Source organism: Ptiloglossa arizonensis, chromosome 11 (genome assembly GCF_051014685.1).
Source record: "Ptiloglossa arizonensis isolate GNS036 chromosome 11, iyPtiAriz1_principal, whole genome shotgun sequence".
Classification (NCBI taxonomy): Eukaryota; Metazoa; Arthropoda; class Insecta; order Hymenoptera; family Colletidae; genus Ptiloglossa; species Ptiloglossa arizonensis.
The window spans coordinates 5,461,011-5,476,828 of NC_135058.1; the positions used below are offsets into that span (position 1 = coordinate 5,461,011).

The following is a 15,818-nucleotide window of genomic DNA, read 5'->3' on the forward strand; positions in this document are numbered from 1 at the left end:
CAGATGGACAGAGACACGTTGCTACCTTTGACTTACTGTTAATTTTACAAAGTTTTTTCTTCGAAGCTTTCTAATTTTACAATTTTCTATGTCGATATACTCATCTCTACGGATACGTATCAAATTGACGTTAGAAATGTCGGTAAACCTAGCGTTAAAAGAGTGGGGGGTACTCGTTCGACGACCTTGAACGGCCTAATATTCTCTACTCTCCCTCAATGAACTATTCTCGTACAGATGGTCAGAGACACGTTGCTACCATTGACTTACTGTTAATTTTACAAAACTTTTCCTTCAAAGCTTTCTAATTTTACAATTTTCTATATTGGTATAATTATCTCTACGAATACGTACCAAATTGATGTTAGAAATGTCGGTAAACCTAGCGTTAAAAGGGTGGGGGTACTCGTTTGACGACCTTGAACGGCCTAATATTCCCTACCCTCCGTCGGTTAACCGTTCTCGAACAGATGGCCCGTACACGCTGTTACTGTTGACTATCAACAGATGATCAGCGTCGTGTCGCGATGCATTCGCAGCCTCCCGTGGATTCTAGAGATTTCGGGCGGGCACGATATCTGATCGATCGCGAGCTTCGGAGCGTATCTGATGTTTCAGGGAATTCCTGGAAGGGACCGTGGCTAACAGAAGGGTCATCAACGACCGAAGCGAGAACCGTCGAGAAGGAGCGTGTGAGAGATGGCCCGACACGGCGATCAACGTGAACCGTGTACGAATGTTTTCGTGGAAATTGCGACAAAACGGTCCCGAGTTAACGACCGCAGCTCGGATTTTCGGCGATCTCGAGTTTCATTCTCCCGTTGCTTTTCCACGAAAGACGTCGCGACACCTGGCCAGGTAGAGTTCCTTTCAGCCTCCGAAAATCTAGGACCCGTAGAACGAAACGGAACGGTTCTCTCGCGGTCCAAATGGCCCTTTTCATCGCGAAACGACAGGAAGCTAACTACATCCGAGACGTTCCATCGAATTCTTACCCCTCGCGTTGTGTGTACAACTCACGCTGCGTTTCTCGATGCACCGCGGCCGCCTTTCAATGCAACCGAAGATTACATTTGGCATTTCACCGTGGAACGAGGAGAGACCTTTAAAATGCTTTTATGCGACTCGCGTACGGGGAAACCGTTTAGCGTTATGCATAATCGATGCTATCCGATGTGCCGCGCCAACGAAACGGAAACCAATTGACGTAAACGGTACTACATTGAGGAGAATTCGAAGGATTCGACGCGTTCGATGGTTGCCACTGCGACGTGGATAAGTGTCGTCGAAACGTTCCCATTGGGCGAGCTTCTTCTCATCGAACCTATCGCGATACGAATGTTTCTACGGAAGTTTAAGCTTATAGGCTAGGTATCGATCGGGTTATGGATTTAAGTAGGCGATAGAGTACGGGATACGCGAGGTTGAGAAAGAGAACTGACCGCTCGAGCGATCGAGACTTCGTAAGGAATAACAAAAATATAAACCACTTGTCACACACGTACACACTGTCGATCTCTCGATCACTCGATCACCCGGTCGTACCACTCTTTCGAGCTCGAGTATCTCGTACATTATTGCCAATTTATATCTATAATTTAACCGATACTTGATCTTACAATCCTATCGCACGAAAGACGAAGAAGTTGGAAGAAATATGGAAATATTTTCGACGCAATACTTCGCGACGAAGAAAATTCTACGAAGAGTCGAATGTTACACACAGGGTGATTTTTACGATGGGAAAATTTTCATGGAAAATTTTCATCGCGAAAGATATTCGTTAAGGAAGATATTCGATATTAAGGTCGACTATTGATCTCCTTTGACGCATTTCCGCGTTACTTGTACGTAGATGGCGCGACTTGTTTCGGAAAATAAATTGGTACTCGGGGAGATGTTAAAACGAACCCGAAATCTATGAATTTTGACGGGATCAAGGTAATTAACATGACGAGCAATCTCAAGTTACACAGCGTTTCAAATATTGCTCTTTACGTGTTAATTAAATGATATACCTTTAAGACGAATTTAACGATCTTTGGCACAAAGTTAGCCAAGTTCATGTAGCGAAGCAATCTCGAAAGTACATCTTGCAACAGGTACTCAAACTTTGAACCTACAACTTGTCGCTCAAAGCATCTGCGAGATCTTCTATCAAGATCACATTATCGTGTGTTTGTAATCGTGAATAGACCTTGCGACACGAGTCCTCGGTCTCGTCTTAATCATTTCACTTGTCAGCCGGTAGTTATCGGCCGCTGTCACGTATACGTGAATTTAGTGTTTAACCGTACTTTCAATTTATTTCGATTGTATGGGTTCAGATTTTGCGTCGTACGTTCGTTGTAATATTCGCGTTTATATTTCCTTGTAATAATATTTTTAACGTTCCTCGGGTCGCACTTTAGTTCGTTTCAGATTACTTTGTACTGGAATACAAATTTTAATCAATGTACGTTCATAATTCTGAAGTATTCTATACTGTAAATATTTAAAGACCGCAATAATGAATAATATTGATCAAACCTTCCGCTTTATAAATGCTTTCTTTTTCAAAGTATGTAATTTAAAGAAATTGAAAAGATTTCCTCGTAAAATAGTAATTATTTCTCGGATATTTGTGCTCCCGTTAATTAACCGATACTGGAACTGAACGTACACGATAGAATCTACAAAGCAACCAGATGTCTCCATAAGAAACCATGATGCTCAAATCCTGTAAAATATCCTCAGAGCACTTTACAGGAATCCTTTTTCATGGCTTCCCGATCGGACACATTACGCAACAGAAAGTTAAGTTTATTCAACGATCGGCGCACGCAGTGCTTCAATTTCGATACGTGTAAAATATCGGATTATTTTTTCAATCCGACTGTAAAATGTGTACTAAAAAAAAAAAGTTCCGACACCGATACTCCCGGAGTTTCGTTGCCTTTAACCCGTCAAAGTATTAAACAGTATATTCCACCACTTGCGTCGAAACTATAATTCATTAAAAAAACAAAAAACAAAAATTAAACTTTTGAAAATGTGATTTAAATCACAATATCGTTTCCACGGTAATTTCCTCACACGTGTTTTCAAATTAGAAGAAATAAAATCACATCCAATTGCGTTACACGATCCGTTTTTTATATCCGGATTCGAAGTAAAAAAAAAAATTCTTTCTCAAAATTGACGCTTCCAGAGTTTTATTATTTCCAATCTACATTGAACAGTATCTACTCGCCCTGTGTGTCATTCATTAGAAAAAGAAATAAAAACCAAAAGATTAAACTTTTAAAAATCACAATCGTGTCCGCGACAATTTCCCCACGTGTTTTCAAATTAGAAGAAATAAAATCACATCCGATCGCGTTACACGATCCGTTTTTTATATCCGGATTCGAAGCAAAAAAATAAATTCTTTCTTAAAGTTAACGTTCCCAGAGTTTCATTATTTCCAACCTACATTGCACAGTATCTATTCACCCTGTGTGTCATTGATTAGAAAAAAAGGAAAATTAAACTTGTAAAAATCACAATCGTATCCGCGACGATTTCCCCGCTTGTTTCCAAATTCCAAAAAGAAAAAAAGCAAAGTAAACCACGCCCGATCGCGTTCCACTCGAATCAACCCCGTGCATCTCAAGGGCAAACGGAACAATGAATCGTGAATTACTGGTGTTGCATCGAAGCCACGTGAACGTGGCCTCCCGTTGTCCCCGGAGTTTCGTGACGTGGTACACGAGTCCCGGTGATTCGTATAGTTGGCCGTAGACGCGCGTGCATCGACAACTTTCCCATTATCTTGTTGCTCTCGTGTAAATTCGATGCATCATAAGCATCGATCGCGATCGCGCGTCGCCGGTACCGAGCGTTCCAATTGTTTTAACGCGATCGCGGCCGGTGGACACGTTGGAACGGCGGTCTGGTTGCACGCGCGGAACTCGACACGATTCGTAACACGGTTGTACGTACACGTGTTAGCGTCGAAACGACTTACTGATGAGGTTGCATACGCACGGTAGCGTTTTATCAATAAATTCCATCTGGCCGCGAGCAGCAGATTATGGATGCGTCCGGCGCGTCGATGTCACGGGGCACCGATACGGCCGCGAGGTAAAACGAGACGGAATTCCCAGCCGGTAGACGGGACCATTAAAATAATTGTAGTTCCCGTGTCGTTAACTAACGGCTATGAATGATGACCGGGGCCTGATTTATTATCACGCGGTACGACAATGTCGTTTACCGCTCGAGGAGCGACCCCGCCCCCCTTCGCCACCCCATCCCCCGCTGTCGAAAAGTGGCCACCGGACCGGCGTGTCGCGTGCTATTAACGCGCGAGGAAATTCGCTAATTGAGATTCGAAACTAGATTCTACGTCGGTGATTTATGGTTACGAAAATTGCCCGACATCGACGATTGCGTTCCGCTGCGACGCGGGTAAATTAACATCGATATCGTTGAAGGTGTCCCGAGAGCGAAGAGGGGATGTTGGATCATTGAGGACTGGAAGAGGTTTGTGAGTTTTTTTTTTTTTTTTTTTTTGAGGAAAATTGTAGGTTACGATTGAATTATTAGTGGTTGTTTTCAGGTGCACGTGTGGAGGAAATTGGTTACAAGTAGATTGTAAATTAACATTGATAACGTTGAAGGTGGCTGGAGAGCGAAGAGGGGATGTTGGATCATTGAGGACTGGACAAGAGGTTTGCAGAGTTTTTTTTTGAGGAAAATTGTAGGTTACGATTGAATTATTAGTGCTTGTTTTCAGGTGCACGTGTGGAGGAAAATGGTTTCAAGTAGATTGTAAATTAACATTGATAACGTTGAAGGTGTCTGGAGAGCGAGGAGAGGATGCTGGATCATTGAGGACTGGAAAAGAGGTTTGAAAATGGTTACAAGTAGATTGTAAATTAACATTGATAACGTTGAAGGTGTTCGGACAGCGAAGAGGGGATGTTGGATCATTGAGGACTGGACAAGAGGTTTGCAAAGTTTTTTTTGGAGGAAAATTGTAGGTTACGATTGAATTATTAGTGCTTGTTTTCAGGTGCACGTGTGAAGGAAATTGGTTACAAGTAGATTGTAAATTAACATTGATAACGTTGAAGGTGTCTGGAGAGTAAAGATAGGATGCTGGATCATTGAGGACTGGAAAAGAGGTTTGTAAATTTTTTTTTTTTTTTGAGGAAAATTGTACGTTACGATTGAATTATTAGTGGTTGTTTTTAAATGCACGTGTGAAGGTGTCTGGAGAGCGAAGAGAGGATGCTGGATCATTGAGGACTGGAAAAGAGGTTTGTAAATTTTTTTTTTTTTTTGAGGAAAATTATACGTTACGACTGAATTATTAGTGGTTGTTTTCAGGTGCAGGTGTACAAAAAAAAAATGATTATAAATAGGTAAATTGACTTCGATAAGATTAAAAGAGATACGATTGTTGTATTATACTATGAGGATCGGTAGAAAAGGATAGAGATATTTCCTTTGTTTTTTAAGGAACAATTGTACGTTAGAATTGAATTATTAGGGGTGTTCGTTTTTAGGTGCACGTGTAAAGAAAAATGGTCAAGGGTAAGTTTACATAGATGAGATTGAAAGGGACAAGGTGGTCGCACTGTGAAGGAAAAGAAAAGAAGAGAAGTAGAGTTTGTAATTGTTTTCTTCTTTTTTCAAAGAAAAATTTCACGCCGTAATTAAATTGTTGGATGGTATTCGCTTGTAAGTGTAGAGAAGTGTGCTTGCAAAATCGTATCGCGATAAAAAAAGTAGGCGTCGCTGTATACGAATCTCCAAGATAAACAAGGTAGGTTGGTTCACAGTGTACATCCGTAATGGCTCGTGCGAAATAAAAAAGCCGATCATATTTTCCAACCGTAGACTCGTTACTATGGAACCGTGGGGTGGAATTTTTTTTAAAAATTACATTTTCAATTTGTGACCTCGGTTCGAAGAGAAAGTATCGACTGTTGGTACGAAACGGGCCATTTTTTCCGTATGGAAAATATTGTTTTCAAATTCATTAAAAAAAAAAAAAAATGACTCGATGTGCCATAGAAATTTTTTTTTTTACAAATTATAATTGTTATCCACCAGTGCGATGCAACCCTTCACAAAGAAAGGTTAAAATTGTAAAAAGCGATAATTTTTTTCCAAACATCGTGTCACCGTATAAATACTGAATTAATAATTGAGGATAGAGGGTACCCCGATAAACGTCATCGATTTCACCGGATAATGGCGGAACGTAGAACTTTACGAGGGCACACGATTTTGAAATAAACCGCCGTGCACGCGATGAATCATCGCTCGTACATCACCGACGCGCCATTAAATGCTACGATCCGATAATTTAAAAACCAGAAATTATATTGTTCACCGGCGAAACACAGAAATCGTAAATACCTTGTGAAATAAAAAAAGGAAGGAAGGAAGGAAGGAAAGAATAAAAAAAAAAACAGAAACAAAAAACCATCCTCTGGTTCAATTTCGACCGGTGAAATTCCAACGATCGGCGAAGAAAAGGGAGTAGGGCTTAGAGTGTATACGGGCTGATACGAGCAATTTTCCCAATCTTCACGGAATATCTCGGGTTGGTAATTACGTCAATTACAGGACGACCTTAGGTTAATAAATACTAATGCTGTCCCATCCGGTATGAATGTTTCTGTAGCAGTCGAGGCCTGTCGCGAGCACCGTAGCCTGGACGGGCCTTCGTAACGAGTGATAATTTCCCTCAAGGCGATGATGCGAAAAATCCACGCTTTCTACGTGGCTCGAAAAAGGTGTACACGTGTCCCGTGATACCTACGAGAGGTATTCCTATCGACCGTTGGGAGAAACTTCCAGTACCGAGAACGTCCCCAAATTACATTTCGGGATATTACGTATCGGCGGCGCCGAATGTAATTGAATTTTCCACAACGGTACAGGGTTGGTACGGGGAGGACGAGACGGAGGAGGAAGAAGAAGAGGAGAAGGAGGAGAATGGGACACTCTATCCGGACAATTTCACTTTTACCGCGTTGTCGAGTACACGTTGCGGTGAATATCGGTGCACTAAAATATTCCAACGACGGGAGAACAGTACCATTATCCGAATTGAAAGCATCGCGCTCACAGATAGGGCAATAGGCAACCTGAAGAGCCAGTAGTTTCACTTTCTGGCTTATTTCCAACGTCCCGGAGACCTGAATCCGCGTTACGTGTCGATCGATCGTTGCACACCTATACGTGTGTGCATATATATACATATGTATATGTATATATATATATTTTTTTTTTCTTTTTCCGTCGCAGAGAACCCGTCGGCCATTATATCTTGATCGCGGATTTATTCGTTCCCATAGCTCGGGCGCTGCTTTCTATTCAACGGCCTATGCTGCTTATCGGCGTACACGTGATCGGAATGTCAAGCAGCGATATTTATCGGAAAGCGTTCCGCCGTTTTCTTTTTTTAGCGGGATATTGACGTTTATGACGTACCGGGTGGTGTCTCTTTATTAGCGAACGTTGCTTCAGGGACGACCCGCGACCAAAGTGACGAAGAAACTTCGTATAAATGTCGGGACCTTTCCGACCTTGTTACCGGAGTTACGGATGGTTCTATGATTTTCGATACACGCACGCGCCATTTACGATAAATATATATATGTAGAAGCTACCGATACGAGTTCTTTTTAAATATCGTCGGATAAAATTGTTCGTACACGTGGTAGATAATTTTTAACGAGTGGACAAGATCTCGTACACGATCATTCTTTAACATTCGTGGAAGTAAATCGGGCAGACTTTGCTACACTTTAAATCGAATTTATCATTTTCGAACACTATACAGAGTTTCTACGATATTTTTATACCACGAGGCTCGCTTTGTTTTTTCGTTAGGTTCATCTCGATTCGATCAACATTGGCTCCCTATTTTATTTCTCGACGTTTTTCGTTTCTTCTTCCAACCAAGTTCACCGTATCACGCTTTTCACCCGATTGACTATACCCGGGAAATTAATTGGTCGCTCGAGGCTAGTTCCCCAATCGCGACTCGCGACTACTTTTACGTCGTCGAGACGTTGTTTAAGAGACAGGAAGCTCGCGAGAGACAAGAAATGGAGAGGAAACCGAACGAAGGGGATAGTCCCTCGGCGGCCTTGAACAGTCAATTGATTCTTGGTCGACTGGAACGGAGAAACGTGGCAGAAATAACTCATAATTCGGGGAAACGATTACTTTCGGACCGAACGTTTACAGATCCGGTAACTTTCGTTTACTTCGATGAATATCGTCCCTGTGGAAACCTCGTACGAACATCTACGTTCTTTAGATTCTTATTAATTTGCAAACTTTTCATTGGGAGATTCTTTAATAGCAACGCACCTATCGACGGTAGTGTTATATGAAAAAAAAAAATGAGAGTATTATTCTTTCGTTTATCGATGCTCTTCTGTTTGCTAGTCGTAACAGAGTTTCTATTAATTAGCATATTTTCCATTGCGAAATTCTTCAATAACAACACACGTATCGAAAACCATTGCGACAATGTGAATTTCGACGAAAGAAACGTACAAGTTGTTACTCTTCCGTTTACAAATGTTCTGTTCTCTGATCGTGACAAAAGTTCCGATTAATTTACACGTTTTTCATTGCGAAATTCTTTAATAACAACGCACGCATCGAAAGCCATTGCGAGAATGTAATTTTCGATACAAAGAAAATATACAAGTATTGTTCTTCCGTTTATAAATGTCCTTCTATTTTCTAGTCGTAACCTGGATCAACGTGTTGTAAAAAATAGAAAAAATAAGATTCAAAGAGCTCGTTCCGTTCAACATTACGAATGTTTACGAAACGCGTGCTCGTTTGGTTATCGCATAGATGTTAAAAGCTCGATGGGAATTATTTCGGATCTGAATTGTACGAACGCTCTCTCGTTCGTTGTTTTCTTCGTCGTTCGGTGATAATAAAACGTTTTATATTTCGGGGAAACGTCGAGTGTCGACGTTTTAGAAATTTAGGGTGGCACCGTGAAGCGGTACGGTATTCTTGGTCGGCGTGTTTCGGTGCAAGCGCACTCGACCTAGAAGTGTCGCTAATAAGCTGTGCGTGGCGAGAAAAACATGGGGATCAATTAGGGTTAACAGTTGTAATTTTTGCTGCATTCCGGGTTTCTATCTTTCTCGCGGTGCTTAGAAAAACGAAGAAAAGAGAAAAAGGGAGTAGGAAGAGAAAAAAAGAAGAAAAAAAACGCGGCACGTAAACCGTAGAAATTCCGACTTTACGACACGCGTGTTACGTTAACGTTGCTGTGTATTTAATTATGTAACAGGATTGGCCGAGATACACCGACACCCGTGTATTCGTGATTAAAGTTTCAAAACAGATCGATCGGATCTGTCTTATCCGGGACACGCGAGAACAAATTTTGCGCGAAAGCTGGAGAAATCTTGAACGAGTGTGTATCGATCCGCCACGGGCCATTATTTCCCGTATCGTCGTCTTTAATCCCGAAAGAACAATGTAGTTTCACCGATGACTCAACGAAGTTAATTAGACTCCGACTGTTATACCTCTCGACGATGAATATTAATTCGTTTCCGCTTTAGATTGTTCCCTTGGATCGAGACTCGGGTCACTGTATGAAAGAACGATTGTTACCGCGTCGTTTCATCGATATTGAGGTGCTTACCAACTCTAGGCTTGCATTCGAATATTTTCTTCGGTGAAAGTGCAAACCGAATCTTCCTCGAATCGTTTGTTCGAACAATACGCGAGTCAGACTCGTGGCTTTTGTTTATGGCACAAATTCTTTGCCACGAGTCAGACTCGTGGTTTTTACTCGTGGCACAAATTCTTTACCACGAGTCAGACTCGTGTTTTTCGCTCATGGTACAAATTTTTTACCACGAGTCAGACTCGTGGTTATAGGTCAAAGGGTTAACGAGGTTTTAGAATTTTTACAGCGGCGTCTCGCAACCCGCGAAACGTTCTGAAGTCAAAATTCGATGTTGCACCGTGCAAAATCCCCAAGATTTCTATTTCCAGGGGAAAAAAGTTCTATTTCCCAGGGAAAGAGAAATCACGACTAGATGTTGTATAGTAATCCGTACAAAATCCCCAAGATTTCTATTTCTAGGGAAAGAAGTAAAGAAAATGTTTCAACGTTACGACACATATTTTTCTCCTTTAAGTTTTGAATTTTGGTCAGAGTTTACTACCGAGTTGAATCGTTCTTCGACGTCGCGCAACTCGACGAAAATGAAAACGAAATAAAAGAAAAGAAAAGCATTTAGAATTTTACACGAAGTAGCTTAAAAAGCTCGTTGCGAATACTCCGCTACAATATGCGATCGGTAAACAGCTACAGTATCTCGATAAGTCGAATTTTGTTTCATCGTCGAGGACTTAATTGTATCCGAATCTTACGAGCTCTAATTTCTCATCCATGCGGTATCTCGTGTTTCAACTTAGTCGCGAGCGTTCTCGATGTTTCGTAGTTTCCAATATCATTTCGTCCTAGATACTCTGTGCACCTTTGAAACGTAAAAAAAGAAAAAAAAAAAGAAAAAAAAAAGAAAGAAACAAAAGACCTCGATATTCCGAAAGTGAGAAGACCGTTTAAACGAACGGTCTCGGTCCAGTAACGGTGAAACGTAATTGTTGCTGAAACATTAATATCCGTTGCATTAAAAATGCACATACTTATCGTGCATTTAACATCGACACGGAACGTTCGTTCGATTACTCCTCGCAATCGAACCACCGGAGGAGTGCTGACAGGGGCTTTCGACTATCGCGTGCAAATCCGATAGACTCCCATCGTAACGCCGGCTCCGATATTAAATTTCATACGTCCTGATTGCGACCCGAATTCTGCGGAAACTCTCGACCGACAGGAAGCACGAAGAATTTGATACGCGGCAAGACCGGCTCTCCCGTTGACGTCCACTTACACGCGTCCATGTTACAGACGCGGGCGCCTCTCGCGGCGCGTTATTGAAACGTCGGTTGGGTCGTGTCGGATAAAGGATAATGCTTTGATTGCAATTATCGGCACGTAGGTAGCGACTTAATTCGCGATACTCGGGGCTGGCCGCGATATCGAACGACCGCGGCGAGTGAAACGCCGGCAATGAATATTCATCGGCTGCTTAACGTCCGATGGATCAAAGAAATTTGAATATGCATGTTTCTTTGACAGAACGCGTAAATGGTATGCGCTATCGTATTCCCCAACGGCACCGTGTACTCGTCGACTGCTTTCCCACCGTCTAATTTAACCGCCCAGGCCTTTTCGATTTCCGTTCGCGGGTAATGATAATTAAACGCCGTTTTTAGATTCTTCCGGAAATGTTTCGCGGAACGCGCGCCGGTGTACGAATTCTTTTTTTTTTTATTACGCTCTCGATGTTAAGAATTTGTCGCGCGGTCGTGTATCTTCGGAAACGCACGCGACCCGCTTTCTTGTTCGTCGCGGTCTGCATCGCCGAGGACCTTGGGGAATCGACCTGTGCTTCGGTGCACGAAACACGTGGTTCTACGTTCTGTAAAAAACAGGTGGTGGTACGCAGTGCGAGGAGAGAGAGAGAGAGAGAGAGAGAGAGAGAGAGAGAGAGAGAGAGAAGTACGTCTTGTAAAAGTCACCGACCTGGTAATACATCTTACAAGGAAGCGTAGTATCTTGTAGGTGTGTGAAAACCTCTCGCGACATCGGATATCAAAACTGGTACGTTCTTTGTAAAGACACGGGCTACTGTTATTATAAATCACGTGGTAGTACGTTTTATACAAAATATGTATTACTAGATAGCACACCGAACCACGTAGTACTACCTTTGTATAAAAACGCGTCAGTAGATCTTTTATAAAAAATACGTCTTGTTAGATATAATAACAAATCACGTAGTAGTACGTTCATTGATAAAAATACGTATTATTAGATATAATAACAAATCACGTAGTAGTACGTCCTTTGATAAAAATACGTATTATTACATATAATAACAAATCACGTAGTGGTACGTCCTTTGATAAAAATACGTATTATTAGATATAGTAACAAATCACGTAGTAGTACGTTCTTTGATAAAAACACGTATTATTACGTGTCGTAGCGAAGAACGTAGTAGTACGCCCTTTGATGAAAATACATATTATTGGAGATAATAAAAATCACGTAGTAGTACGTTCCTGGATAAAAACACGTATTACTACGTGTCGTAACGAATGACGTAGTAGTATGTCCTTTGATAAAAATACGTATCATTAAATATAATAAATCACGTAGTAGTACGTTCTTTGATTAAAAAAAACACGTATTACTACGTGTCGTAATAAATCACGTACGTCTACAGTCCTACGCCTACAATCTCGTTGATCGGGAGATCCTGAATAAAAAGTATCTACCCTCTAGCAGCCACCTCTACCAAGAGAGCTTGACTCGGAATAACTAGAGCTCTCCTCGTATTCGAATCGTCGAGGACAGGTACGAAGGACTCTCAACTCCAGTCTCCGGCAGTTGCAAGGATGTTTACTCGAATGGTCATTTTTGCCTCTAGAGTTTAACGCAATTCCATCGAGGGTACGACTCGGAGGGACCAAAGACACGTACATCCAGAAAAGACACAATTCCATCAAGGATAAGACCCTAATTACAGTACCACAATACGGAGCATCTAATTGCACACCGTAGGTCAAAATTCGCGATAAAAACGGGGTCAGGGAGATTCTGTGATTCGAAACAAGAGGTGAAATAAAGAACAACGAAATTGCAACGGAAGATCCGTTTTTGAGAAAAATTCATTAAAAAATGAACGTAATGTATGTGCACTCGACGGTTGCTGTGGTTATTTTTGCACAGTACACAACGTCGGGCACTGTTTACTATCGATACTTGCTTATTAATACGCGAATAAGGTCCGCTCGAGATATTTCAAACGTCTAAAGTGTAATCAGTAACGCCATTCATCTGTCAAATGCACGCGAACTGGATCGATTTTCGAATACATAACCCTCGAAAAACGAAGCCCCCGGCACAATTTTCATATTCCATACTTTCGTCCCGTTTCGAGCCATAGAATCTCCCTGACCCCATTTGCGCCACGAATTTCGGTCCACGGTGTACACGTATACGGTTAACTGCGCGCGTACCGGATCAATTTTCAAATGCACGTTTGCCCGGGAACGATGCCTCCGATGCAATTTTCTTATTTCATATTTTAGTCCCATTTGAGGCCATAGAATCTCCCTGACCCCGTTTCTGCCACGGATTTCGGTCCCCGGTGTACGTAGCGGCAACGTCACGTAAACAGCGTGTTACGAATTAAAATATTTAATCACCGTCGAACGGATGCCCTCCGTTCGTCCCCTCCGTTGGTAATTTCTACGTCACGCTTTACGTTCGAGAAATTCAGCATTGCAGAGCCCCGGTCGCGTGCTGTGGCAAAATTTACGGATCGATGCGGTCGCAGCGACGACGCGCCGTACGTGTATTCCTAAGTTTCGTTTTTGTTCTTTTTCTCGGGACGACTCCCGATGTCGATCCTTTCGTCAAAAGACGTGCGCGCGCGGCGAACGTTCGTTTCTCGCGTTTCGATCGCGCGAGCATCGTCTCGTTCGCAACGGTTTGAGAGCACGCGTTGTACGGTGCGTCTCGTGAAACGTTCGAGAGGGTCCTCCCCTCTACGATTCTGGAGGGATCACGGGACGCTGTTCGGAGGCGTTTCGTTTAAAAGTCGACTGTTACGACACGAGGTGTGCTCGATCGCGCGCGAATCTAGGCACGCGACCTAGACCCGACCTTTCCCAAGTTCCTGGCCGGAACGAGGCTAATACAGACGCCCGACGTTTGCCCCGGGAATCGAACCAAGGAATAACGCCGTTCCACATGCACCGCGATTACCAGCGCTCGAATTACAGAGGGGAGGGGGACGAGGCGTTGCGCGCGCATCGATCGAGTTCGAGCGACGCGACGCGCGATCCGCGTTGTTTTCGTTTCGCCTCTCTGTCCTCGAGAGTCCCGCGTTATTGTTTGCGCGTCGTAAACACTTTGCCCCGAATCCTCCGGGGTTCCTTTCCTTGTGAAATACAAGCCCGACTTTCTCGAGAGTTGCAAAGGTTGAATTGCACCGGGTATTTTCAACGCGAACGAAACCCTGCCACCCTTCACAGTTTCATAAGTAATTTCAAATTCAATTTAATCCACCGAACGAGAACATTGTGTGTTTCTCGAACTTCACGGACCATCCCCCACCACCGCGCCCCGGAGGGCGCGAAGTTAAATACATTTTAAAATGGTTTCTCTTCTTTTTCTATCGAAACGATACATTTACCTCTCGGTAGCTCGTTATCGTTCGTATTTTTTAATTCCATCGGTTCGTACGTCGTTCGCGAAACAAAGCAACGACGGAAAAATAAACGCGAAAAACAATTAACGGTATTTTTCCCGAGATTTACCCGGTGGTATTTAACCGTTGAATTAATTCCTTTTTATCGGATAGATACTGAAAAGAAATCCTCGTCGCGCTAGACTTGCACGAGTAAATTTACATCGTCGCGAACGAAGAATTCGATAAAGCGTGCTTTCATTATTTTTTCAAGGGGAGTCGGGACGAAAGGCGACGAATACATTATGATAAAACTATGCGAAAAATTTTCAATTCCGTTAGAATCTTTCGCAGTTTTCGGTTCCTTTTTCTCTCTCTCGCATTGTTACCATCGACCGGGAAACTTTTTAACGAGCTCTTTCTTTCTTTTTTTTTTTCAAAATAAAACACTTAGGAAGAGTAGGATTCTTTCCTTCGAAATCTCACGGCGTTTGAGAGACACTACGTCATTCGATAGGAAAAGTAACGACGATTGACCCAACCGTCTTCGTGTTCGAATTCCTCGTTCGAACGAAATTGAATACGCATCGTTCGAATATAGTCGCGCGACGGCAGATGTTGTAAACAACGTGTTACACCTAAGTGGCTTAAACGCGAATGCGGCATTTATTGTGCAAATTGGCGTCGAGACTGGTAAAGGGAGTTTTCCAGAGCGCGTGCAACCACTCTAATATCGTGCGAAGCAACCCAGCTGTCCGACGCGGTACAATTACGTCCATGTTAAATTGCACACTTCGTCTCCGTACGAGACGTTTAGTTTCGATGCCTGAATAAAGTTCGATCACAGATGGCCGGCGTAACGTGGCGCCCCCTCCGTCTCGCTCGTTCTCTCGATCGATATATCGTCGGTAATATTTTATCGCGCGGTCTGTCGCTGTTTCCATTCGATTTCGGTCCCGATAACGCCCCGTCGGATCCAAATTACATCGAACGGGGTCAACTCGAACTCGAACGCGACTCGACGAAAAGAAGAAGATTCAATTAAAAACGATCGTGGAAAGTTCGTGCCTCGACGCGATAAAAGTTATTATTATATTAATTGAGAAGAGGGTGGGCCCGCCCGGCCCGCGAGGTAATTCGTATCGAAAACTTCTCCTACTTGTCCGTTCGTTGAATTCGATCAATTTCACGGTGTTCGCGGAAACTCCGCCGTGGAATATTTCCCCGTTTCCGCGGAGAACTTACAATAACAAGACGTCTTCACCGTGTCGCGACGCGAACACGTCTGCGATCAACCGAAGAGTACACGGACTACCTCCGGCCAACTTTCGCGAACTCGAGGACCCGCCACGGCGATTCGAAGACAACTTGCACCGTTTCACGACGAATTCTTACCTGCAACAGAAAATTCCAGAAAGAAAAGTAAGATTCGATCGAACGCGACAATATACGTCGTGTAAAGTTTACGAAGCGCTAAGATAGTTCGATAAAACTATCCAACTTGGAATACTT

The 15,818-nt window shown here is 42.8% G+C and overlaps 1 protein-coding gene and 1 long non-coding RNA gene across 3 annotated transcripts in view; one reads left to right on the forward strand and one right to left on the reverse strand.

The window, feature by feature from the left end:
• Ubl3 (ubiquitin like 3) overlaps positions 1 to 15,818 on the reverse strand; it is a 151,316-nt gene that overhangs the window by 52,681 nt on the left and 82,817 nt on the right. The window contains exon 3 of one of the 2 annotated variants that reach the window (XM_076323253.1): positions 14,722 to 15,701. The exons of the other annotated variant lie outside the window; for it this stretch is intronic. Coding sequence (XP_076179368.1) covers positions 14,954 to 15,250 — 297 coding nt within the window. The 5' untranslated portion in view covers positions 15,251 to 15,701 and the 3' untranslated portion in view covers positions 14,722 to 14,953. Of the gene's footprint in view, positions 1 to 14,721; positions 15,702 to 15,818 lie in introns of those variants that run through there. 2 annotated transcript variants of the gene reach the window in all.
• Positions 4,359 to 8,669, forward strand: LOC143152821 (uncharacterized). Its single transcript, XR_012993642.1, has 6 exons — positions 4,359 to 4,506; positions 4,583 to 4,973; positions 5,039 to 5,150; positions 5,235 to 5,285; positions 5,356 to 6,580; positions 6,662 to 8,669. It is a non-coding gene; the product is annotated as an uncharacterized LOC143152821 (long non-coding RNA).